The sequence below is a fragment of the Hemitrygon akajei genome, chromosome 1 (genome assembly GCF_048418815.1).
Source record: "Hemitrygon akajei chromosome 1, sHemAka1.3, whole genome shotgun sequence".
NCBI classification, from domain to species: Eukaryota; Metazoa; Chordata; class Chondrichthyes; order Myliobatiformes; family Dasyatidae; genus Hemitrygon; species Hemitrygon akajei.
In genome coordinates, this window is record NC_133124.1 from 118,710,295 (window position 1) to 118,734,964 (window position 24,670).

Genomic DNA, 24,670 nt, shown 5'->3' on the forward strand with positions numbered 1-24,670 from the left:
AGGTTGCATCGACAGGAGGAGATTTGATTTGTATATCAAGGCAAAGACCCTTCATCAGAATAGGTGTTAATGTATCTTGATCTGCTTTGTCGAGCACCTTCGGAAGAAATTCAGATGTCAGTGCATTGTTGCATGAAACCAACCTTGATGATGCATTCTTTCATTTTTGTTTGTGATAAGCTATGGCATCCTTCATGCCAATCTTGACTCTTGACTCTTTATTGGTTTATAGATTCTGGTAAGATGTAGGTCTGTTGGTTCTCGGGCTTTTGTGTGGAAGGGTGCCAGCTTAGTGCCGTTTTTAGGAAGCAGTTTATCAATGTAGGGTCCTGGCAAAGCAAATCAGAACATGGTTTCATTTTTTAAATAGTTAATGAGATTTCCCTAGCTTATAGTCATTGAAATTTTATTCTCTTGTTTTACGTCACCACATGAAGTGTTTTATTGATACAGTCTTATTCCATCTGAGTGTCGAAGTGGTCTTACATCTCCACTCACTTTTGGAGGACCTCAAACAGTGTCATTCTTCCTTTATCGTGTGCTTTTTTCCCTATTATCTTCAGGCAGTTTGTATCAATACACACACTTTCTTGATTTTTACTGTGTTGGAGAGTATTCTTTAAACTTTTTCTGTAGCATCACCCATTACTTATAGTATTTTATGTGGGTATAAAGTAAAACAAATGGGCCTGCACAGTCAGCAAACAAGGATACCTTTTTGATAGATGACTATTAAAATTGAAATGCAATTAGCACCCAAGAACTATTGAAATGATTTTGGAAGTGCATTGAAATTTATACACAGAATGCTGCTTGCCATGCAATGCCTTGTGACAGTTAAGCCAGCAGTTTGCTTAAAAGCCTGCAAAACTTTCCCATGTAGAAGAGCATGTGAATCTTAATTTAAATATATATTCATTTTATTACTGCTGCAGTTTTAATTTTTATAACATTTTCTAGAAATTTTAGGTCATCACAAAGACGGGAAGTTTCTTTACATAATTATTAGTCAGGTCCTAGTTGTTGAAAATGTGAGTAATTTTAACAGTAAAACAAACCTGTTCAGAGTGAAAATTTATAGCGATAATAGTGAAGTTTTTCGGAGAATATTGGTATTCTAACTGCTACATGTGCTTTTATCTAGCTTTGATCAAACGACAAGATGCATTTGGCATGTCACCACACTTTATAAGTTAACTGATCGAAATTTTAGAACAGCTTAATCTCAAGTACTTTCAATAAATCTGTAGAACGTGCTTAGTTTAATCTTGATGTAGCAAATATTCTGTTGCTAAAAACTGACGTTGCTCTAACGTGAGGTCAGCCAACATACCGTAAATATTTAGACAGCACTTCTAGTGGATGACATGCTGGAAGAGCTCATGGGTTGCAGTGATAATTGTAAGGGTTACTGGTTGTTCTTAAATCTGTGTTATGCTTTTAATTTAAATAGTGTTGTAACAGATGTAGTTGTATAGGAAGAAGCCACAATTTATGGATAGGCATCTGAAGTATCTGTTTCAAATGGGCATTCATTTTGGATTAGTGGTATATTATAATTATATAACATGGTTTGCTCCATTATGCAGAGTAATGTACCTTGGTGAACTTTGTTCAGACTTCCAGGAAGGTCAATTATGCAAATAACACAAGTTGTTAAAGCTTTGGATTCTATGTCTTGATCTGTGTGGATCTCAGAATGACTGTCAGTCCCATCACCTTTGTAAGTTACGTTTGCAGACAGGAAAAACTGGACTCTTGGAGATTTTTGGCAGCAACTGAAATGCTAATGTCAAAACTTTGTGGAAGAAGAAATGGCATTTTCAAAAAATGGTACGTTGTAAGATCTATTTTAATGGTAGAGAAGGTGAAGTTAATTTCCTATTGTAAGGTCTGTTACCTGTTAATAGTGGTCAAAGGAGTTGGACCATATTACAAGAACCATATTACAATATCGAACCATATTACAAGAGTTTAAAGGTCTATGGGATTAGAGGTGGAGAGAACTGAGACTTTTGTAGACTATGAGGGGGAATTTGAACCTGCAGTTTTGAATGTTGCCCACTAAATAATGCCTCACACTTCTCTTGGAACTTCAAAATCACTTAAAACAAATATACTATTTAGAATAAAGTAATCCACATGCTTTCTCTCTTTGTTAGCCGTGGAAGGACAATGTGGTGATTTGGGAACACTGCACCCAAGTCTTTTTCAATACTAACTTGCTCACTAACTTGTTCCTTGTTATGTAGCCAAAATCATAGGGCTCCCTATTCGAAACTGACTTCATTATTTTAAGAAGACTTTCCACCCTAACTTAAGAGTAATTGAGCACACAGATAAATGGACATTGCCAGCATTTTTACACCCTACAATATATAAGCAGGCAATTCTAGACCAGCTCAGCTCAGAACCAGCATAACCCTAAATCTGAAGAAATAAATGCAACATCAATACTTGAGAGATGTTCTGATTCCAAACATGAAGCAAAACCCTGATGGGTGGCCAGTTTCTCTAACTTGATCACAAATTAGTAAATTGCAAGTTGTGCTTGAGATATATATTCATTTGAGATTTGTTCTGAATGAGAGCACCTTACTGAAGCTTCTGTGCAGAAGAGCTGTTTGTTTACACTGAAGTGACCATTAGTATCAAAAAGAAATGAAATGGTGTCAACTCGTGCATTTCTCTTAAATTGAAAAAGTAAGCTTTTTTTAAAGGTAAAATTGCCTTTTGAGGACAGTGGCAAGGAGTTTTTTCGTTTAATTACTTGTTGAAAATTGCATAGTATGTTTTGCAGTTATATTGCCTTTAATGGAGTGTGGAAGTGGAATCCAGGTGCAAATGTATTATGAAATTATCAGAATCATAATCAGGTTTAATATCACAGGCTTATGTCATGAAAGTTGTTAACTTAGTGGCAACAGTACAATGCAATCCATGATAAATAGAGAAAAAATAATGACAGTAAGTTTATATGTATACTAAACAGTTAAGTTAAAAATAGTAGTGTAAAATAGAAATAATTGAAAAGAAATTGAGGTAATTTTCATGGATTCAATGTCCATTTAGAAATTGGATGGCAGAGGAGAAGAAACTGTTCCTGAATTGCTGAGTGTGTGGCCTCAGACTTATGTATCTCTTTCCTGATGGTAATGTGTGAAGAAGACGTGTCCTGAGTGATGGAGGACCTTAATAATGGACGCGCTTTTCTGAGGCACCGCTCCTTGATGATGTCTTGGATACTATGGAGGCTAGTACCCATGATGGAGCTGACTCATTTTACAACTTTCTGTAGCTTCTTTCAATCCTGTGCAGTAACCCCCTCCCATACTAGGTGCTGATGCAGCCTGTCAGAATGCTCTCCATGGTACATCTGTATAAGTTTTCAGAATCCATTTCTAGTCCTATCAAATGATTTTCTTCAATGATGTTAATGAGTAATATCTGGTGTGAACTACAGAAATGCTATTCGGGGAAATTTGGGGGATGTTGAAGTTTTAAAAGTCAGCAGAGGGGTTTTGTGTCAATGAGTTTTGTTCAGTGTCACTTGTTTTCAAAGGAAATAACTTCTGATTTTCTGTTCAAGAGTGTGCTCTTGTTTTTATAAAATATGAATAGCTGGACAAATATTCAAAATTGTGTTCATTTTGATGTCCAGACAATTATGGCCTTTTATTGAGCAACACTGGTGAAGTTGTCGATTTTTTTTATTGTACTAGTCTAGTAAATGGTCATTAGCTGAATTTCAGTGTCTGTATTGTAGGTAGCATTGAGACCACAATTTTGCCATTGAGGTCAAAGTGGAAATTCTCTGAGGTCTCGTACTACTCCTCATTTTATCATCAAGCCTGTTCTTCATTACCAGCAACTGATGTGTAATAATTCATGTTTTGTAGTGAACAATGTATCTAATTCAGGCACTTTGTGGCATCTCTTGCCAACTGTTTGCTATAGGAGTATTCTATGATTACAAATTTCCACAGTGATAATAATGTTGCCGCATTACAATGATAAAGCAAGAAAACATGATAAAAGCTTCCTATGAAATAACATCAAGTCTCCCTGAATGTTTCATTCCATGTGTATCTGGGCCTCAAAAAAGCAACATTTATACCAGCGTCTAAGATTAGTGTGACTACTGCCCAGTAGCACTCACATCTACGGTGATGAAGTGCTTTAGAGGTTGGTCATGGCTAGAATGAACTCCTGCCTCAGCAAGGACCTGGACCCATTACAATTTGTCTATCATCACAATAGGTCAATGGCAGATGCAATCTCAATGGGTCTTTACACGGCCTTAGATCACCTGGACAATACAAACGCCTATTCAGGATGATGTTCTTTGACTATAGCTCAGCATTTAACACCAGTATTCCCACAATCCTGATCAGTAAGATACAGAACCTGGGCCTCTGTACCTCGCTCTGCAATTGCATTCTTGATTTCCTAACCGGAAAACCACCATGTATGCGGATTGGTGATAATATCTTTTCCTCGCTGACGATAAACACTGGTGCACCTCAGAGATGTGTGCTTAGTCACTGCTCGGCTCGCTGTATACCCATGACTGTGTGACTGGCATAGCTCAAATGCCATCTATAAATTTGCTGATAATGCAACCATTGTTGGTAGAATCTCAGATGGAGATAAGAGGACATAGAGAGGTAATTTATGCCAGCTGGTCAAGTGGTGATCCAACAACAACCTTGCACTCAATGTCAGTAAGATGAAAAAACTGATTGTGGGCTTCAGATAAGGTAAAACGAGGGAACATGAACCAATCCTCACAGAGGGATCAGAGAGTGAGCAATTTTAAGTCCCTGCATCAAGACCCCTGAGGATCTAACCTTGTCCCAACATATCGATACAGCTATAAAGAAGGCAACACAGTGGCTGTATTTCTTTAGGAGTTTGAAGAGATTTGCTCTATGAACTAATACACTCGAAAACTTCTATAGGTGTACTGTAGAGAGTATTCTGACAGTATATCATTGTCTGGTATGGTGGGGGGCTGAAAGAAGCTACAGAAACTCGTAAAATTAGCACCATCTTGGGTATTAGCCAAAGTGGTACCCAAGACCTCTTCAAAGAGCGGTGCCTTTGAAAGGCAATGTCCATTATTAAAGACCTCCAACACCCAGGGCATGCCCTCTTCTCATTGTTACCATCAGGAAGGGGATACAGAAGTCTGAAGGCACACACTCGGTGGTTCAGAAACAGCTCCTTTCCCCTCTGCTATACAATTCCTCAATGGACATTGAACCAATGCACACTACCTCACTTTTAAAAAATATATATTATTTCTGTTTTTGCACTATTTTTAATCTATTAAATACATATATATATATTTACAGTGATTTATTTATTCCCCTTCTATATTATCATGTATTGCGTTGAACTGCTGCTGCTAACTTGACAAAATTCACGATGCCGGTGATAATAAACCTGATTCAGTCTTTTGGCTGAATGGAATAGCTAGGCTTAGCTGGAGGCAGAAGTGCAGGAATTGCTGGTGGTTTCCGTGCCTTGGATTAGATAGAAGAAAATTGATCCTGGTTTCCCACCTCCGTACATGATTTAGTCACTCTGCTGCTGGCATTCCTGGATACTGGCTAAATATAAGATCAGGATCAACAGTGATGCCTAATAGTACATCAGTACTGTTGAGAAATAGTCCCATGAAGAGTGAAGATCCGAATTGGGTTTAATATCACTGGCATATATCGTGAAATTTGTTGTTTTGCAGCAGCAATACATTGCAACATGTAATAATAAAAACTATTAATTACAGTAAGTATATATAAATATGGGCATGGGCCAAAAGAAGAAAATTAGCGAGACAGCAGAAAGAGCATCATTGGTTCTGCGTAGTTGAATTCCTCCTGCATTCTCTAGCCCTTTGCACTAAAAAAAAATCCACCCATGTTGTAATCTAATGATGTCAGAAAGTTCCCTGCTCTTTTTAATCTGTTTATGAACTTTAAACATTGTTGGCAAAGAAATAATTTGTATTAAGCTGATTTTTTTTTTGCACAAATGCAAAATATATTTACATTTATTTCTTTGCAGGAAGATAGTGACCCTTCAATCCATGAAAGTCTGGGTGCAGAAAATACACTCTGGGCCAGCACAGTAGTAGCTTCTGGTGAGTATCATATTTGGTGACTCATGCTTTGTGATTTGGGACAACACAGACTCCTTGAAGTTTATGGTTTTGCTTCTGAAATAAAATACATAAGAGTTTATGAACTTCAAGCAATTAAATGGTTATGAATTTATAGGCATTCCATTAATTCTCAACCAGTTTACAGAGAATCTTATCTCTTTACATATACAAAACTTTGAATTTAGAAAATGAATCAAGGACTTTGTAGTAATTTTAAAGGAAGGCATGTAGCAAAACTAATTCTGAAAGCAGAATTAGAAATTTTCCTGGCAACTTAAAGCTATATAATAACCTTGTAAAGTGAAAAATTGATGAATATTGGTGCTTTTCTTTTAATGAGAATTATGATGCATCAAATGTAGAATGATTTATACATTGTAGATATAATACACTGTTCAAATATTTCTGTAATTAAGCAGTCTCATCAGAAGAGTGGAGCTTTATGGGCCCAGCAAAATCAAAGCAAGGCTTATTATAACATGCTTATCTCCGTATGTCACTGTTTTCCAGGATTGAGGAGAAACCAATGCAAAATGCTCCTCAAGTCCCAGGATTTACCAAATCAATATTGAACTGCTTTCGTGGGGTTATTCCCTTGAAGAGGCATTAGCAATTGTTTGATTGGTTTGCATAAATTTCTTAAGTTTGTCCTGAGTTTTATTCAGCATTCACTTGCAGTTTAACATTTTTTTTTGAAACCTGTGTGTGTCTTTGCTCTCCCCTTCCTCTGTACCCATTTCCAACCTGGTAAGACGACTCTTGACATCACTTCCCAAATCCATTATCTGTGCCACTAAAAAGGATGTACAGAAGGTGCATAGAAATGTCACAAGCTGCCAGTGACCTTCCAAGCTGGCACTGCATTCTGACTTGGAAATTCACTGATGTTGCTTTACTAGATGATTGCTCATCTTGGGGCTGAAAATTACACCAAGCTTACAGAAACTATTCAATTTAATACATCTGTCAGATAGAGCAGTGCATTCAATACTAATGAATTGAGATTGTGGTGATGGCATAAGGTGGTAGTTTTTATTTCCCAAGTGTTCAATTGAAGGAAATTTTTGACATTAAGAAGTCATTGCTAGAAATACTTTGATCAGGTAATATCTGTGAAAAAGATATTTCATTACAGCCAAGTGAGAGAAACAAGATTCTGCAGGTGTTAGAAATCTTTGAGCAATAAGCACACACCAAATTCTGGAGGAGCTCAGAGGTTTGCAAGTGCCAAGCTTAGAGGAATACACTCAGTGGCCACTTCATTAGGCAAAGCTGTACACCTGCTCGTTGATGTAAATATTTAATCATCCTATCATGTGGCAGTAACTCAATGTGTAAAAGAATGCAGACATAGTCAAGAGGTTCATTTATGGTTATGACCAAACATCGGAGTGGTGAAGAAATATGATCAAAGTGACTTTAACTGTTGAATGATTGTTGGTGGTGCCAGTCAGGATTGTTCGACTACCTCAGAAACTGGGCGAAAAGGTCGTCAACCATGATTTCGCTTGGCAAATTTTTCTACAGAAGTGGTTTGCAATTCCTTTCTTCTGGGCAGCGTCCTTACAGGACGGTGACCCCAGCCATTAACAATACTCTTCAGAGATTGTCTGCCTGATGTCAGTGGTCGCATAAACAGGGATTGTGATATCCACCAGCTGCTCTTACGACTGACCATGACTTCACATGACCCTGATCGATAGGTGGAAGAGGAGGGTGCTAAACAGGTGCTACACCTTGTCCAAGGGTGACATGCAGTCTAGCAGCGCCTTACACCTTCTTTGATAGAGACGCATCTCCACCCCACTACCCTCAGATTAGGTGTTTTAATATCGATTGAGCATCATTTAAATGCCCCAGCTTACCTGAGTGTTGTTGCTGACCAGGTGCATCCCTTTATGGCAACAGTCTACCCACTTCTAATGACGTCCTCCAACAGGATACCACATCATGTCACAAAGCGCATCTCTAGCTAGTTCCGTGAATGTGACAATGAGTTCATTCTACTTCAATGGCCTTCACAGTCACCAAATCCAATAGAGCACCTTTGGGTTGTGTTGGCATGAGAGATTTGCAACATGAATGTGAGCCAGTAAATCTGCAGCAGCTGTGTGATTCTATCTTGTCAACGTGGACCAGAATCTCAAAGCAATTCAGGCTGTTTTGGAGGCAAAGGGAGGAGGAGGATCCTACCCAGTAATAGAAAGGTGCTTCTAATAAAGTAGCTGCTGAGTGTATGTTTTAATCAAGTACAAAAAAAATTAGTGAGAAAGTAAGGAAAAGGAATGTCATTGGGTATAAGGCAGGAGAAGTTTAAATGACAGGTATCATAGTTCAAAATAAAGGGGCAAAACACAGAAAATTGATTACTTTTTGCAAATAGGCATGGTGAAGTTATTCTTGAATACCATTGAAATTACATTGAATGTGCCAGTGCTATATCTTTGTGTCACTTCAAACATTCTGGATGAACTCAGTGCATGAAACAGTATCTGTGGAGGCAAAAGGATTGTCAATGTTTTCCAGAACTGAGAGTGCCAAAGGATGAATAAAGAAATGAGAGAGAGGGATGCAACAGGTGTTGGATGTAACCAAGTGCGTGGTAAAAATATGGTTGAAGAGTAAAATAGTAGAAACCACTGATGGAGAGCAATCAAAGGAATTCACGGAACTCTTGTCAAATAAAGGAAGAAAGCACCTTCAAAGTTGGCACACCGTGAAGGAACTTCACAATAGTGAAACAAAATGGAGACTTGAGACTGCGGGTGGTGGAATTAGGAGCAAAAAAAACCAAAGAACTGCTGGAGGAAATCAAAAGGTCAAGGAAAGGGACAGTCAGTGATTTAGGTCAAGACCCTGCATCATGGCTGAGAATGTAGTGGGGAGAAACCTGCTGTTTGTTATTAGACCAGTTGCCTGCTTTTCCAAAGTGAAAGGGAGATAATAATTTACCCAGATTTTCAGCTGTGAGATTTTAAAGTTAATTATTGGTGCAGGGCCTCAAAATCTAGGCCTTGCTTATTATATTGCTGTAACATCCCTGAGATTCATGTACATAATTAGCAAAGAAATTTCAAGACCTGTGGTCTGAGTGGTAAAAACTACCACAACTTGTTCCAATAACAAGTGTCTGGGGCTTGAAAGCTTCAACCTATTTTTACTCTTCATTTTCCTTAAGTTGCAGAGTACAGAAACTAATTATGGAGATTGGTATAGCGCTCACTTATTTAAATGTTATATTGTAAAGCAGTAGATTTCAGCATTGGAATACTAAATTTCTTAAACCTTTAACTTATTCGCGACCTAAAATCATTTTTATTTTGTATCTAACTCGGAACTCAGATGTTGCCATTATTCCAGTTGCAGAGACTTGCCTTGTCTTAACAATGTGGCCAAAGCGCTAAATGGATCTTTTTCCTTTAAGTATATTTCTGTGTACCTGAAAGGCACATTCTGCATCCATTTCTAAACAGTTTGCCTGTGCCATGTTATTTTCAAAGTACAGGGGATCTTAGTGTAAGGCCAGCAAACTTAAGTTGTGAATTATAGTGGCCTTTCAGAAAACAGCAAATAGGAAAATCATGTGCAAGGGAGCTATCAGCTGAAGGGTGACTTAGTCTCTCAATCAACTCTTCTGAAGAAATCCAATTACCCTGCAGAAACTTGTACTATTTAAGACAAAGCAGACTGCTTGCTTATCCATCCAAACATTCACAGCCTTGTGACTGATGCAGTGTACTGTATATTATCAGCAAAATGCAGCAACTCATCAAATGTGTTAATGTGATACCATTCAAGCCATGACCTCTTCTGGCTTGGAGGGCAGAAAGTAAGATGCACATGGGGACAGCTGCACTGGCAACTTCCCCTTCAAGGTTGAGCATCATTTGATCTTGGAAATACTGCACCAACACCCCATCTAAACCTTGGGTCTCCTTGCCACACTGCAACAATTTAAGGAAGAACCTCCCCAGTACAGATCTGGGCAATAAATATTGGTTTTACTAACAATGACCACTTCCTGCAAGTGGATGAATAATGAGTTCAAGGTAATAGTTGATTTAGGAAGGTCAGATAAGAAGGCATTGGAATAACTAGATATGGAAAAATGTGAATTAGAATTGTTTTATGACTGGGAGCCAATTTAAGTCCAAAAACACATGAAGTGGTAGGTAATTGGGCAGCATGTACAAAATCCCAACAGCATCCAACAACCCTGTGAATGCTGTCTCAGAGGCCGATATCTGAACGACTTTCAAGATGGCGAACCCTCGCAAGGTAAAGGTCCTGAAGGTATACCTGGCTGCATATTGAAAACCTGTGCTTACCAAATGGCTGGAATATTTCAAGACATCTTCAACCTTTCATTCCTGCAGTCTGGGGTTATTGCCTGCTTCCACAGGGCAGTGATCTTTCCAGTACCCAAGAATTGCAGTGTTAGCTGCCTCAATGGCTTGCGACCAATACCTCTCAGATCTACTATAATCAAGTGTTTTGAGTTGCTGAATTGAGTTGAGGAACCTGAACCTATTGCCATAACGTGTCTTCAGCAGAAGAAGAAGAAAGCCCCTAACTCCAAGTGGAGTCATCAGGGTGCCATCGTGACTGCGGTTATTTTAGCAGGCTTTCTTATTTTTATGAGGCCGATGCACAACCCAGCAAGGATGGAAAGCGCGCAAGGGAGCCGGCTGGATTCGAACTTGGGAGCCTTCGCTCTGAAGTCCGGCACTGATGCCACTTTGCCACCAGTGGCGAACGTGTCTGTAGCAGACACAATTTTATTGGCTTCCACTCTCCCACGCTTCAAAACCTGGGCCTCTATCTCACATTGCAGCTTGCTTTTTGGGAGACAACAGTCAGTGTGGATTAGTAATAATATTTCCTCTTTGCAGATTATCAACAAAGGCATACCGCAAGGAGGCAGGTTTATCCCACTGCTGTACTATTTCTGCATTAATGACCTTGTGCCTAAGCACAGCTCGAGCACCATCTATAAATTTGATGATGAGCACCACTGTTGTTGGTAGAACATCAGATAGCAATAAGGAGGCTTACAGGAGTGAGATTGGCTGAGGTTCAGAGATGTCACAACTGCAGCAGGATCAAGGACTTGAGGAAGAGGAAGCTGGGAGAACACACACCAGTCCTCATTGAAGGGTCAGTGGTGCAAGGGGTGAGCAGTGTCAAATTCCTGGGCAACGACATCTCAAAAGATCTATCCTATGCCTAACACATTGATGTAGTCATGAAGGAAGCACACTAGCTGCTATACTTCATTAGGAGTTTTAGGAGATTTGGTATGTCACCAAAGATGCTTACATATTTCTGTAGATCTGTGATGCATGGTATTCTGACTGTTTGCATCAGAGTCCTCATATGGAGGCTCCAATGCACAGGATTGCAAGAAGTTGCAGAAGGTTCTCTGCTCATCAAGCTCTATCAGGCACCACCCACCCCACCATCAAGGACATCTTCAAGAGGCAGTGCATTAAGTTAGTGGTATCCATCACTAGGACCACTGACTATCTGGGAAAAACCCTCTTCTTATTACTGTTAACATGGAAGGAAGTACAGGGGCCTGAAGCCATGTACAATGATTTAGGAGCAGCTTCTTTCTCTCTGCCATCAGATTTCTGAACGATCCATGAACATTGCCTGTTATTCCCCACTCTCTTGCATTTCATGCACGCCTGCTCTTACTCCATCCTCCCGCCACTCTACCAGGGACAGGGTTCCTCTTGTCCTCACCTACCACCCTACCAGTCTCCACATCCAACACATAATTCTCCTCAACTTCAGCCATCTCCAACAGGATCCCACCACCAAGTACATCTTCCCCCCCCAACCCCCCCCCCCCCTCACTTTCTGCTTTCCACAGGGATCGCTCCTATGTGACTCCCTTGTCCATTTATTCCTCCCCACTGATCTCCTTCTGGCACTTATCCTTGCTAGCAGAGCAAGTGCTACACCTGCCCCTACACTTCTTCCTCCACTGCCATTCAGGGCCCTAAGCAGTCCTTTCAGGTGAGGCAACACTTTATCTGTGAGTCTGTATATTGTGTCCGGTGCTCCTGGTGTAACCTCCTGTATATCAGTGAGACCTGAGGTAGATTGGGAGACTGCTTCTCCAAGCACCTATGCTCCATCCGCCTGAAAAAGCAGGATCTCCCAGTGACCACCATTTTAATCCACTTCCCATTCCCTTTCCGCTATGTCTATCCATAGCCTCCTCCAGTGTCATGATGAGACCACACTTTGGTTGGGAGAATAGCTTATATTTGTTTGAGTAGCCTCCAACCTGATGGCATGAACATAGATTTCTCGAACTTCCAGTAATGCCCACCGCCCGCTGTCTTTCACCATTTCCCACCCCCTTTTCCCTCTCTCACCATATCTCCTTGCCTGCCCATCACCTGCCTCTGGTGCTCCTTCCCTCTTTTTTCCTTCCATGGCCTTCAGTCTCTTTTACCAATTTACTTTCTGTCTCTTTACTCCATCCCCTTTCTCTTCAGGTTCCACCTATCATCTTGCGTTTCACTCTCCCACCCCCTACCTTTCAAATCTACTCCTCAGCTTTTTTTCTCCAATCCTACTGAAAGGTTTTGGCCTGAAATGTCGACTGTACTTTCTTGTTAGATGCTGCCTAATCTGCTGAGTTCCTCCAGCATTTTGTGTGTGTTGCTCTTTTTTTTTGCATCATTTCTTTTCGTTATTTAAATTTTTTTATGTCTCTGAGCTAGACTGCTACTAGAAGACAATAGCCTTCCCATCATTTGTCAGTGATAAATAAATATGATTCTGATAACTACGGGTGATAAGTTTAAGTAGAGCATTCAGTGACAGTTGTGACAAACAGATTCTGGCATAGTTTGCTCAGGGTTTTAGCTGCAATTGAATAGAAAGGGTGCTGGCAATCTGTCCCTTTGGTGGTCAAATGAAATGTAATTTCCTTTGTATATACCTGAGCTTGTAGCACTGTTCAAAGTTCTTCACTGGTTAAGATGGTATACTGTAATGAAAGTAAGTCATCAGAAATTGGCTTGGCAAGTAGTAATAGCTTCAAGAGTTTTAACACACCTGAGAAACCTGATTACACTGAAGCTCATGTTTAAACAGCTTTTCAATGCTTCAAGGTTTTGCATGTGTAGGACTTTTTTACATTAACACACAGACATTTTTTCCCACAAGCGAGTGATTTTTATGTTTTTGGGTCCACTAATGGCCTAGTGCACATAGCAGAGCTCTGCTTAAGTAACTGGAATAGTGGATTTGGCATTTTTCCTTCTGTTTAGAACGTAGCAGTGTACTAAGATGGTTCATTACAAGCCATTAGTTGAAACAAATGCTGAGTGAATGCATTTTTCATCTACATTGCTATATTATACTTGTGGTTTGCTTTGTAATATCCAACAGGGACCTTCTTGTATCAATATACCACTTATGCCTTATTAATAAACCTTTCAGAAATGGCATCAACTAATAAAAATACTAATGGGACACTTATCGTCTGGATTTATTGCATCTTAGTATTCCGCTGTGCATTGAACCCTCATATACTTACATCAGTATGGTTTTAGTGATCCTCCACAGTATTGATCTGTGGCCTGTCTCCACTGTAATTGTCAGTGCAGCAGCAATAGGAGCTGAAGGTTTTGAGGTGTTCCCCACACAATTCCCTAAGCACTCTTCCCCAGTCTGACCTTGATCCACAGATTGACCTCGATATGTAGTGACTGTGTGTCTAAACAGGATTTTGTCTGTAACTACCAACCACAGGGACATTAGTAAATTTGCAAGGTGTTTTTTTCCCCCCAGAATTTCTTTTATATTAGAAAATTAACTTTGTAGCATTGTTTTTAATTCTTTCAGGGGCCAGTTGAAAATTAAACTATTTTTGTAGTATAATTATTCTTGAGTAATGACATCTTTTTAAAATCGGGTGATGAACAAATAAGCAGTCTATTTTCTGTAATCTTTATTGTATTTGTAAGTAGCGTAATAATTTGTGCTTTGGTCTGCTCCACACTATTGTATTTCTTGTTCAAAGGGCAAGGAAAGGTCAGAGAGGTTGGTGTCTTTCAAAGCTTGTTAGTGTTGGAGGGTTGAAATTCTGAATTGTTAACAACATTCATTGTGATGCTAGTCTGTCTGTACTGTAATTCAGTACCTTTAATGAGTTGTTTGCTAATTCTTCTCACCTTCTTGACTGCCAAATACAATTCAGTGCATCTAATATTTGTTTTATTCTCTGGATGGTTTCAAAATTGGGTGCTGTCTATATTTTTTGATATTGTGACTCTAAAATAACTATGTTGACCTGTAAAAATGATCACATTATAAATAAAGTTGAAATTGTTATAATGAACAAAATGTAGTTATTGATTGTCTTGCTCAGAGATGCAATTTTCTAATCTGCAAGTACAGCATTTTTTCCAATTTTATCTTTTTTAGTTTTCAAATATGTTTTTCTAAATATTCGAGGGTGTGGCTCAAAATTTTTATTTTGTGAATGTGGATTCCAGCATTGCATAATAAAATATTATTTTAGAATAATATGCTTTTAAGGAATTTGATCCATAATTTTGTCAAGTCAGCTTTCTTAGATCAGTGAAAATTGGCAATGTCTCTTTGATTCCGAACCATTCAATTTATTATGGTTTTTGTTTTACAGGCACTGTGATAGGGGTGGTAATATACACAGGAAAAGAAACTCGCAGTGTAATGAACACTTCCAATCCTAAAAATAAGGTAAATTTGAATATAGTTTTGAACTGCCTTTTCCCCCTCACTGTATGTAATTAGTTTTTCGGATCTGTGGCAGCCAATTTCTCCATCCAATCGCTACTTCGTGCTTATTTTGACATGTTTAATTTATAAATTTTTACCTTTATCTTTTTTGTGCAAATTGAAGCTCAGAAATCAAGCTTCCGAATGCATATTCTGCCTTGAGACAGAAACCACTTCACAAATCGAGTACAATGTCAAACATGTTAAGGCATAACATGTGAATACCAAACAGATTCTTGATGAGTAAATAGTATTGACCTGAGAGAAAGCAGGAATGAATCAAATTTGAAATTTCACAAAACCTTTTCTTCTGCTAATTGCTGCTGGCTACCATCCTCTATCATTTTTCTGGTGTTTTTTTTTTGTTCTTGCTTTCAGGCACAAGTGATTTAGGTATGCATAAAAATAATGTAATTTATTTAAAAGTGACCTAACTTAACATAATTGATCAAAATGGTTTGTGTATTTAATCTATAAAATGCATTTCAATTGGGTAAGAATCGTAATGAGCTGCGGAGATGGCTTTAAAGACCTTTGGCATCAATACTGCTATTGCTTTTACAGTGCTCTATTCTGAATTTACTAAATTGCATTATTTCCATTTACTCTTTCCTGTTATTGTACAGATAGGCACCTTTATAGAGATAAAAATACTAAGAAGTTGCTATTGCTGCTCACCATAACACAATTCTCAATATTTGTCTTTTAGGGGCTTAGCGCATTCAACAAAGCTTTGTTAGAGAGGTGACTTTGAAAATCTGAAACCAGATTGAATGCATCTAAATTTTAAGACACGTTTCCCAATGCCCATTACTTTGTGCACTTTCTGGAACTAAATTTTGGATGTAGCTAATAATTCATGAAGACTTATTTATGATGGGCGTAGTATTTTACCACATCTTAACCAAAATGCATTTAATCACTAGTAGTAATGATGTAGTGAGCATGATGAAAATTCACGTGATTGAACTTATCCCAAAAAAAGCACTACAACTTGTCAATTGTGACAGTCAGTGGTTTCATAGTGTTCATTGTCATAAGTTATTCTGAGTGCAGATCCCTGTGAAAGGAGTGATAATACAAATTGCCTGCAGCAGTTATTGTAAGCCCTAGAGCATATTGATTTGTTTTTCTAATAAAAAGATGCTTTCAACTGTCTCTGACACAGAGGTAGGTGCTCTGACTCATTGCATGAATAATAATGGGATGTATCATTATGCCTTCCTTCAGACTAGCATTGTTAGCTCTGAATAATATCAATTCCCCTAAAAATTTGCCGTGCATTATTAGGATAGGTATGGTCATTATATTTAACAAGTGTAATTGCACCATGAAGTTAAAATAATTCAAGAACAACACTGCAATTTATTTAGATATTACTCTGCTTTAAAGTATAAAAGCTGTTTGTACCAATTAGCAAAATACTGCTCAAGGTAAACCCAATATAAGCTTTGCAAGGCAACAGAATGTCTGCTGTTACATCAGACTTCACTGCACATTTCTGAATAAAGTGAGCATTATTATTCAAACATGCTGACCACTCAGTGCTTTGTAATGTCCTTACTGAGATTAGCCCTACCAGTAGGTCACTGTTCAGAAATACAGAATAAGAATTTGTTTCTATTAAAATAATAGTGAAATTGAATTGCTATATTAAAATGTGGGTAGCTGTCCTTAGTGGATTTTTAGCTGCTGGTAATTTAATCTTGGTTTGTATTTACCATAACCTCATTGGAAATTAATACTTCAATGTTAGTCTTTTAAAATACTGAATACTGTACCTGGCTTCCCCAGCTATCATCATTCTGTATTCTTGGAAATTTCTTACTCAAATCTAAATACCAAGGTGCCTTCTCTTACATATTAAGGATATAAAAAAAAAAAATTTAGGCCTTCACAGAAAAATAATATTCAGTATAAATCTAAAACATAGTTTTATAAAAATATTCAATGTTGCAGTAGTCATGCAAAACTCATTCTCAAGCTTCAGGAGTCCTTTAGCACCAAGCATTAAAGCTAACAGATGCCACTCTCCAGCATTTGATTTGAGATATGTTTTATAAGAATTTATTTTTTTCTTTCTGAATACCATTTATAGTTTCCATTTACTGTATTTGGAGACCAGAAATAAGTTATATCTATTCTTTACATCGTTGTTAAATCAGATATATTCATCTTCACTGAGTGACCATAAGACATAGAAGCAGATTTAGGCCATTTGGCCCATTGAGTCTGTTCCACCATTCCATCATGGCTGATTTATCAACCCTCTCAGCACCATTCTTCTGCCTTCTCCCCATAACCTTTGATGCCCCGATTAGTCAAAAATCTATCAACCTGTGCCTTAACTATATCCAATGACTTGGCATGCAACACCATCCGTGGCAATGAATTCCACGGCCCCTGGCTAAAGAAATTTTTCCTTATTTCTGTTTGAAATGAATAGCCCTCTATTCTGAGACTGTGCTGCTCAGTCCTCGATTCCCCCACAAGAAGAATCATCTTCTCCATATTCACTCTGTCTAGGGCTTTCAATATTCAATGGGCTTCAGTGAGACCACCCCCCCCCCCACCCCATTCTTCTAAACTCCAGTGAGCACAGGCCCAGAACTATCAACTGCTCCTCGTATGTTAACCATTTCATTCCTGCGAACCTCCTCTGTATTCCCTCCAGTGCCAGTACTTCTTTTCTTAGATAAAGGGCCCAAAACTGCTCTAAATACTTCCAAGTGAGGCCTCAGTAATGCATTATAAGGCCTCAGCATTACATCTTTATTCTAGTTCTCTCAAAATGAATGCTAACATTACATTTGCCTTCCTAACCCCCAGCTCAACCTTTAAGTTAACCTTTAGGGAATCCTACACAAAGACTTGTGCATCCCTTTGCTCCTCTGATTTTTGAATTTTCTCCCCCTTTAGAAAATAGTCCTTTATTCCTGTTACCAAAGTGCATGACTGCATATTTCCCTACGCTATATTCCATCTGCCACTTTTTTTTTCCCATTCTCCCAAGTTAAGTCCTTCGGCAGACATCCTGCTTCCTCAACGCTACCTGCCCTGCCACCTATCCTTGCATCATCCACAAACCTGGCCATAAAGCTGTCAACTCCTTCATCCAGATCATTGACTTGTAATGTGAAATGAAGCGATCCCAGCACCGAACCCTGCGGCACACTACTAGTCGCCAGTCAGCCAATCTTCTATCCATGCTAGTATCTTTCCTGTAATACCATGGGCTGTTATCTTGTTAAGCAGCCTCATGTGGCACTTTGTCAAAAGTTTTCTGAAAATCCAAATAAACGACAACACTTCTTTGTCAACCCTGCCTGTTATTTTCTCAAAGAATTACAGCAAATTTTGTCAGGCAAGATTTCCCCATAAGGAAATCATACTGGCTTTGGTATATTTTGTCATGTGCCTCCAAGGACCCCGAAACTTCATCCTTAGTAAAAGATTCCAAATTCTTTCAAACCACTGAAGTCAGGCTAAATGGCCTATAATTTCCTTTCTTCTGCCTCCCTCTCTTCTTAAACAGTGGGGCGACATTTGCAATTTTCCAGTCCTCCAGGACCACTCCAGTATGTTGTGGTTCTTGAAAGATCATTACTAATGCCTCCATAATCTCTTCAGCTACCTCTTTCAGAACCCTGAGGTGTAGTCCATCTGGTCCAGGTGACTTATCTACCTTCAGACTTTTCAGCTTCCCAAGCATTTTCCCCTTGGCACCGACCCTCACTTCTGCACCCTGACACTCCAGCATTTCCAGCATTCTGCTAGAGTCTTCCACTCTGAAGACTGAAGCAAAATACTCATTAAGTTTGCCCGCCATTTCTTTGCTACCATTGCTACCTTTCCAGTGACATTTTCCTCTGATCCAATATCCTCTCTTGCCTCTCTTTTACTCTTTATTTATCTGAAAAATATTTGGTATCTTCTTTGATATTATTGGCTAGCTTACCTTCATGTTTCATCTTTACTTACTTTAATTGCCTTCTGTTGTTTTTTCAAAAGCTTCTCAATTCTCCAGTTCTCCCACTATTCTCTTGCAGTCACTGTTGCCACATCCTCTCTTTGGAACACTTCTTCCATCGTTGATATGTCTCTTTCCTGCTTCTTCTGAATTGCTCTCAGATACTCCAGCCGCTGCTGTTCTGCTGTTAGCCCTGCTAGTGACCCTTTCCAATCAACTTTATCCAGGTCTTCTCCCATGCTTCCACTGCAATACTAATACATCATGTTTTAGCTTCTCTTTCCTAAACTGCAGCATGAATTCGATCATATTATGATCACTGTCTCCTAAAGATTCCATAAGACATTGGGGCAGAATTAGGCCATTCGGCCCATCGAGTCTGCTCCGTCATTTAATCATGGCTGATCCTTTTTCCCCCTCATCAATCCCATTTCCCGTCCGTCTCCCCATACCTTGGGCGCTGTGTCCAATCAAGAACCTATCAAGCTCTGCCTTAAGTACACTCAACGACCAGGCCCCCACAGCAGCATGTGGTAACAAATTCAGCACCCTCTGGCTAAAGAAATTTTCCTGCATCTCTGTTCTAAATGGATGCCTCTTTATCCTGAGGCTGTGGCTTCTTGTCCTAAACTCCCCCACCATGGGAAACATACTTTTCACATGCGCTCTCAATAGGCGTTTCAACATTCAAAAGGTTTCAATGAGATTCCTCCCTCATCCTTCTAAATTCCCGCAATTACAGGCCCAGAGCCATCAAATGTTCCTCATATGATAACCCTTTCATTCCCAGAATTATCCTTGTGAACTGCCTCTGGACCCTTTCCAATGCTAGCACATCTTTTTTTAGATGGGGAGCCCCAAACTGCTGACAGTACTCAAGGTGAGTCCTCACCAGTGCCTTATAAAGACCTGCTGAAATGAATGCTAACATTGCATTTTCCTTCCTCACCACTGACTCAACCTGCAAGTTAACCTTTAGGGTGTTCTGCACAAGGACTCCCAAATCCATTTGCATCTCAGATGTTTGGATTTTCTCCCCATTTAGAAAATAGTCTGCACATTTATTTCTACTACCGAAGTGCATGACCATGCATTTTCCAACATTGTATTTCATTTGCCACTTTTTTGTCCATTCTCCTAATCTGTCCAAGTCCTTCAGCTTAAGCTCCTTAATCAAATCAGGGTTGTTATATAACACTGAATCTAGAATTGCCATTCTTCTAGTGGGCTCAACCGCAGGCTGCTCTAAAAAAGCCATTTTGTAGGCATTCTACAAATTCCCTTTCTTCAGATCCTGCACCAACCTGATTTTCCCAATCTACCCGTATATTGAAGTCCACCCCCCCCCCCCCCCCCCATGACCTAACATTCCTTTTCTATCGCTCTCTGGACTTTGTAGACCACATCCTGGCTACTGTTTGGAAGCCTGTATATAACCATCATCAGGGCTTTTTTTATCCTTGCAGTTTTTTAACTCTGCCCACAAGGATTCTACATTGTCCGATCCTATGTCACCTCTTTCTAAAGATCTGATTTCATTAAATTCATTCAATAAAGCCACCCCACACCTCTGCCTACCTGCCTATCCTTTTGATACAATGTGTATCCTTGGATGTTAAGCTCCCAACTATGATCTTCTTTCAGCCACAGCATAGCAATGTGTGCAGCATCATACGTGCCAACCTCTAACTGCGCTACTATATCATCTACCTTATTCTGTATACTGCGTGCATTCAAATATAACACCTTTAGTCCTGTTTTCCTGTATTTTGTACATATGCAAAGGCATATGTACAAAATTAAGGAGGGAAGTTTAGGAGAGACATCAGGGGTAAGTTTTTTATACAGAGGTTTGTGAGTGCCTGGAATGACTTGCCAGGGATGATGGTAGAGGCTAAAACATTAGGGGTATTTAAGAGCCTCTTGGACAGGCACATGGATGAAAGAAAAATGGAGGGTTATGGGGTAGTCTGGGTTTAGTACTTTTTTTTAAGGATTATATGGGTCGGCACAACATGGAGGGCTGAAGAGCCTGTACTGTGCTATAGTGTTCCATGGTTCTATGGTATTCATCACCCTTTCAGATTTTGGCCCTCTGCTGCACTAAATCATCCCACTGATTGCAATTTTACCCTATCATCTGCCTGTCCTTCCTCACAGTGGAGCAATTGATGTAATAATTTATTTTTCTCAAGTTTTCTATATTGCAACAATGACTTGAAAATGGGGCTTTCTGGGCATGAAAGGGACTTTGTAAATGCAAGTTTCCTTGAGAAATACTGTACTTGTACTTAAGCATATAAAAGCTTAAAACCTGAATATTTGCTCTACCTCAATAAATATCCCATTACTAATAAAGCATGAATTATGTTTAATGGCAATAAATCGCAGATTGTTATGTAAAATTTTCTCCAGGTTTTTAAAATCACTCATGCTGATGATTTTGTTTTTTGGATACAGACCTACAGGCCTGACTATGGATATCAAGAACACAAGTTTCTTTTTATCAAAAACTGTTCCTGAAGTTGCAATTGTTAAGGAATTAAAAGGCTTAATTGAATACTTAATTTTCATGTTGTGTATCAGACATTGCTCACTTCATCAAGGAATCAATTCACATAAAATAAATAAAATGGAGTGAAAGTTGCAGAGAAAATTCAACTACCACAAAATTAAACATACCCACTTTGGTATAACCTTGGTATTTACTCAAAGACCATTGTTAGCTCGATTGCTTTGTAATTGCATGGAAGCATTTGAGTTGTTGCTTGCTGAGACATCCTATTACAAATTAATTTACATAAGTATTGACATTGGTAAAGAAAATAAACAAGGCAGAAGCTAGTATACTTATTTATTTTAAAAGTATTGTTTATTTCACTGAATATTGTGGTAATCAGTTTTGGAAGACTAGAATTAGAATTATGTAGTCCTTTGCTAAATTTGGTATAGGGTTAAATTAGATGTGCATGATATATTAATATGTAAACGGCAATGACTACCAGTACCCTTAAGAACTGAATACAAAATAGAAGATTTCAAAATGCGATTCAGATATGTGTAAATTAATTTGCAGAAATCTGTTTTGATGTACTTGATGCACATTTTTGATTCTCATCTGTTGCAAACAACTGTGTGTGTATTTCAGTTAAACTTTTAAGTTTGTAGGCTTTTATTTTGGAAATTCTGGTTTCTCCTTAAAATAGAATGTGTCAAGTAATTAATTATACAGAAATTTCATAAATCTCCTGGTGTTCAAGTTAGACTTATCAATGATAAATGTCAATTTCAGACCCTAATTAACCATGAGGGATAGAAGCATTTTTAGGAATGCAATGTGACATTTTACTAGCAGCTGGCTAATCTTGCTTATGGATTGGATGTGCACATGTTTACTTGTTTTGAAATGTTATTTTTATATAATTATCTTATTTTTATTGAGAATTTAATTTATATTTTCAGATGTGTTTTGATCAGACCAGTAAAATCTACTTGAATATAGAAATCTTTTTTATTAAAATTGTTACGTATTTGTACGCGATTCTGAATTATTAAGAAAGGAACAATTGAAATTTATTGTCAAATCCTGACTGCCTCCTCCAGGATGTTCTTATCTTATGTCCACCAGGCAAGCAAAGTAATTCAATTTTGCTGTCTCTTAAGTGGTTGTTTACCATACATTTTAAAACTAGACCTATAAGTAAATCACAAGATAGAAATTTAGTTGTCTTGAGAAATGTTATGTGGATGGCAGTGATGTTTCATGATTCATGGTCAATGGAATTGCCAAAGTTTTCAAGTATTTTATTTTTATGCTTTTTAAATGTTCTTTCATGATCTCCTTTAATTGGTTAATGCATGAAAATATGAATACAAAATTCTATTTGTGACAACTTGTTAAACTGTAGACTCTATCAAAGGCTCTTTATTGAAGGAGCTACTCTTAACAACATACATATAGGTAGTACAATGGATCATTGCGTTATTGCTTGTGTTTGCCAAGCACTTGCTTTTGCACTATGTTTCTGTTCAAAGGATCCTTGCATCCATTGTGCTGAAAGGTGGGTTAGGAGTTGAATAAGTCCAATAACTCGTCATGTTGATTTTTTTGGTTATTTAGCATCAGGGGAGTTGTAATGCTCGGGAGAAGTAATGTCCTTGTGGTCGCCAAGGTATGGATTTACTGAGTATAGTGGATAGAGGTTACGGGACCTTACAACATCTTCAAAAGCGTATGCAAGACAATGCAAGGTAGTCGAGCAAGATTGTTGCAATGCAGTTATGTTTATTTAACAATGTAATCACAGGACAAGAAATGGCTGGCAAATTTACTATTCATCCTCCCACAAACATTACTAATGATATAGAATGAGAAGATCCAAGTTGCTCAAGTATCAGTTGACCAATGACCTGCTCACTGATACTGTAATTAGGTCGCAACAGCACTCTTTCATTTAAGACCTGGTTACACTTTTGATGTCAACAATTCAGAAATAAGCGATAAACAGAAATGAGTAATGATATGAGCATTGCTTTCAGTTATGTTTGTTCTCAGAAATGCTTGCCAAAAATTGAATTGCAATGTAAATTTGAAAGTAGAATACTTTTATTAAAGTCATATGTATAAGATGTTAATTCCTTCAGTAGAGTTTTTGGGACAGTTTTCTTCATTTGCATGCTTTAGCAATGACTATTAAGGAAGGAATTATTTTCAGATAATTCCATATATTTTGTTGCAGTAATGAAGCACCCCAGGCCTGTTGATAGTAAGACTTTGACAGCAGTCTTGGCTTGTAGATGACAGTTAACGTTCTTGTTATACATTTATTAAGAAAAAGCAGGATCACCTCCCCTTGACCTTTGCGACTCCATTAATGACGTCAGAGTTTTAGTATTTAAATTAAGCTCAGTGTCTCTCCAACAGCAGAATATGGGCTGAACAATCTATAATTGCTGCCTCAGCTATTGATAAATGGAAGGTACTTCCTCCCACTTCAAGGAGCATGATTTGAGATTCAGTGTTTTAACAAATCCTAGATAGAGCAGTCTCCACAGTTAACACTAGACCAAAAATTCACTTCTTCCACACATTGCACTTGACAACTTGAAGTGTATTTCAACAATGTCTCATTGCTGCTGCAATCTTCACTGAAAGTAGATCGTGATTGCTGGAGGTGTCATAACCCAAGATGTAGCCATTAGCACCTGCATAGGCCCCAGATATGCTTGACTTTTCATTGGCTATATAAAATAGTCCATGTTCCAAGCTTTCACTGGTGACACTCCCTAACTCTTTCTACATTATATGGGTGTCTGCATTGGTGCTACTTCATGCACCCATGCCGAGTTCGTCAATTTAATAAATTTTTACCTCTAACTTCCTCCCTATCCTTAAACTCACTTGGTCCATTTCTGACACCTCTCTCCACTTTCTAGATCTTCCTCACCATCTTTGGAGACAGACTGCTTACATATATATTTAATAAACTCACCGATTTCCATGACTATCTTGACAATAGTTCCTATCCTGCCATTTTTGTAAAATTGCCATTCCTTTTTCTCAGTTCCTTCTTCTCTGCTGCATCTGTCGTCAGAATGAGTCTTTTCTTTGCAGATCCTCTGAGGTGTCTTCCTGCAAAGAATGGGGTTTCCCTTCCTTTCTTCTAATATTGATGCTCCCCTCACCCACATCTGTTACATTTCCCAGATATCCACCCTCGCTCCATCTTCCTACCACCTCAACA

General features: G+C 38.5%; 1 protein-coding gene across 1 annotated transcript in view; it reads left to right on the forward strand.

The window, feature by feature from the left end:
* Positions 1–24,670, forward strand: part of atp9b (ATPase phospholipid transporting 9B) — a 312,373-nt gene that overhangs the window by 178,633 nt on the left and 109,070 nt on the right. The window contains exons 10-11 of the mRNA XM_073050696.1: positions 6,073–6,148; positions 14,841–14,917. Coding sequence (XP_072906797.1) covers positions 6,073–6,148; positions 14,841–14,917 — 153 coding nt within the window. The remainder of the gene's footprint in view (positions 1–6,072; positions 6,149–14,840; positions 14,918–24,670) is intronic.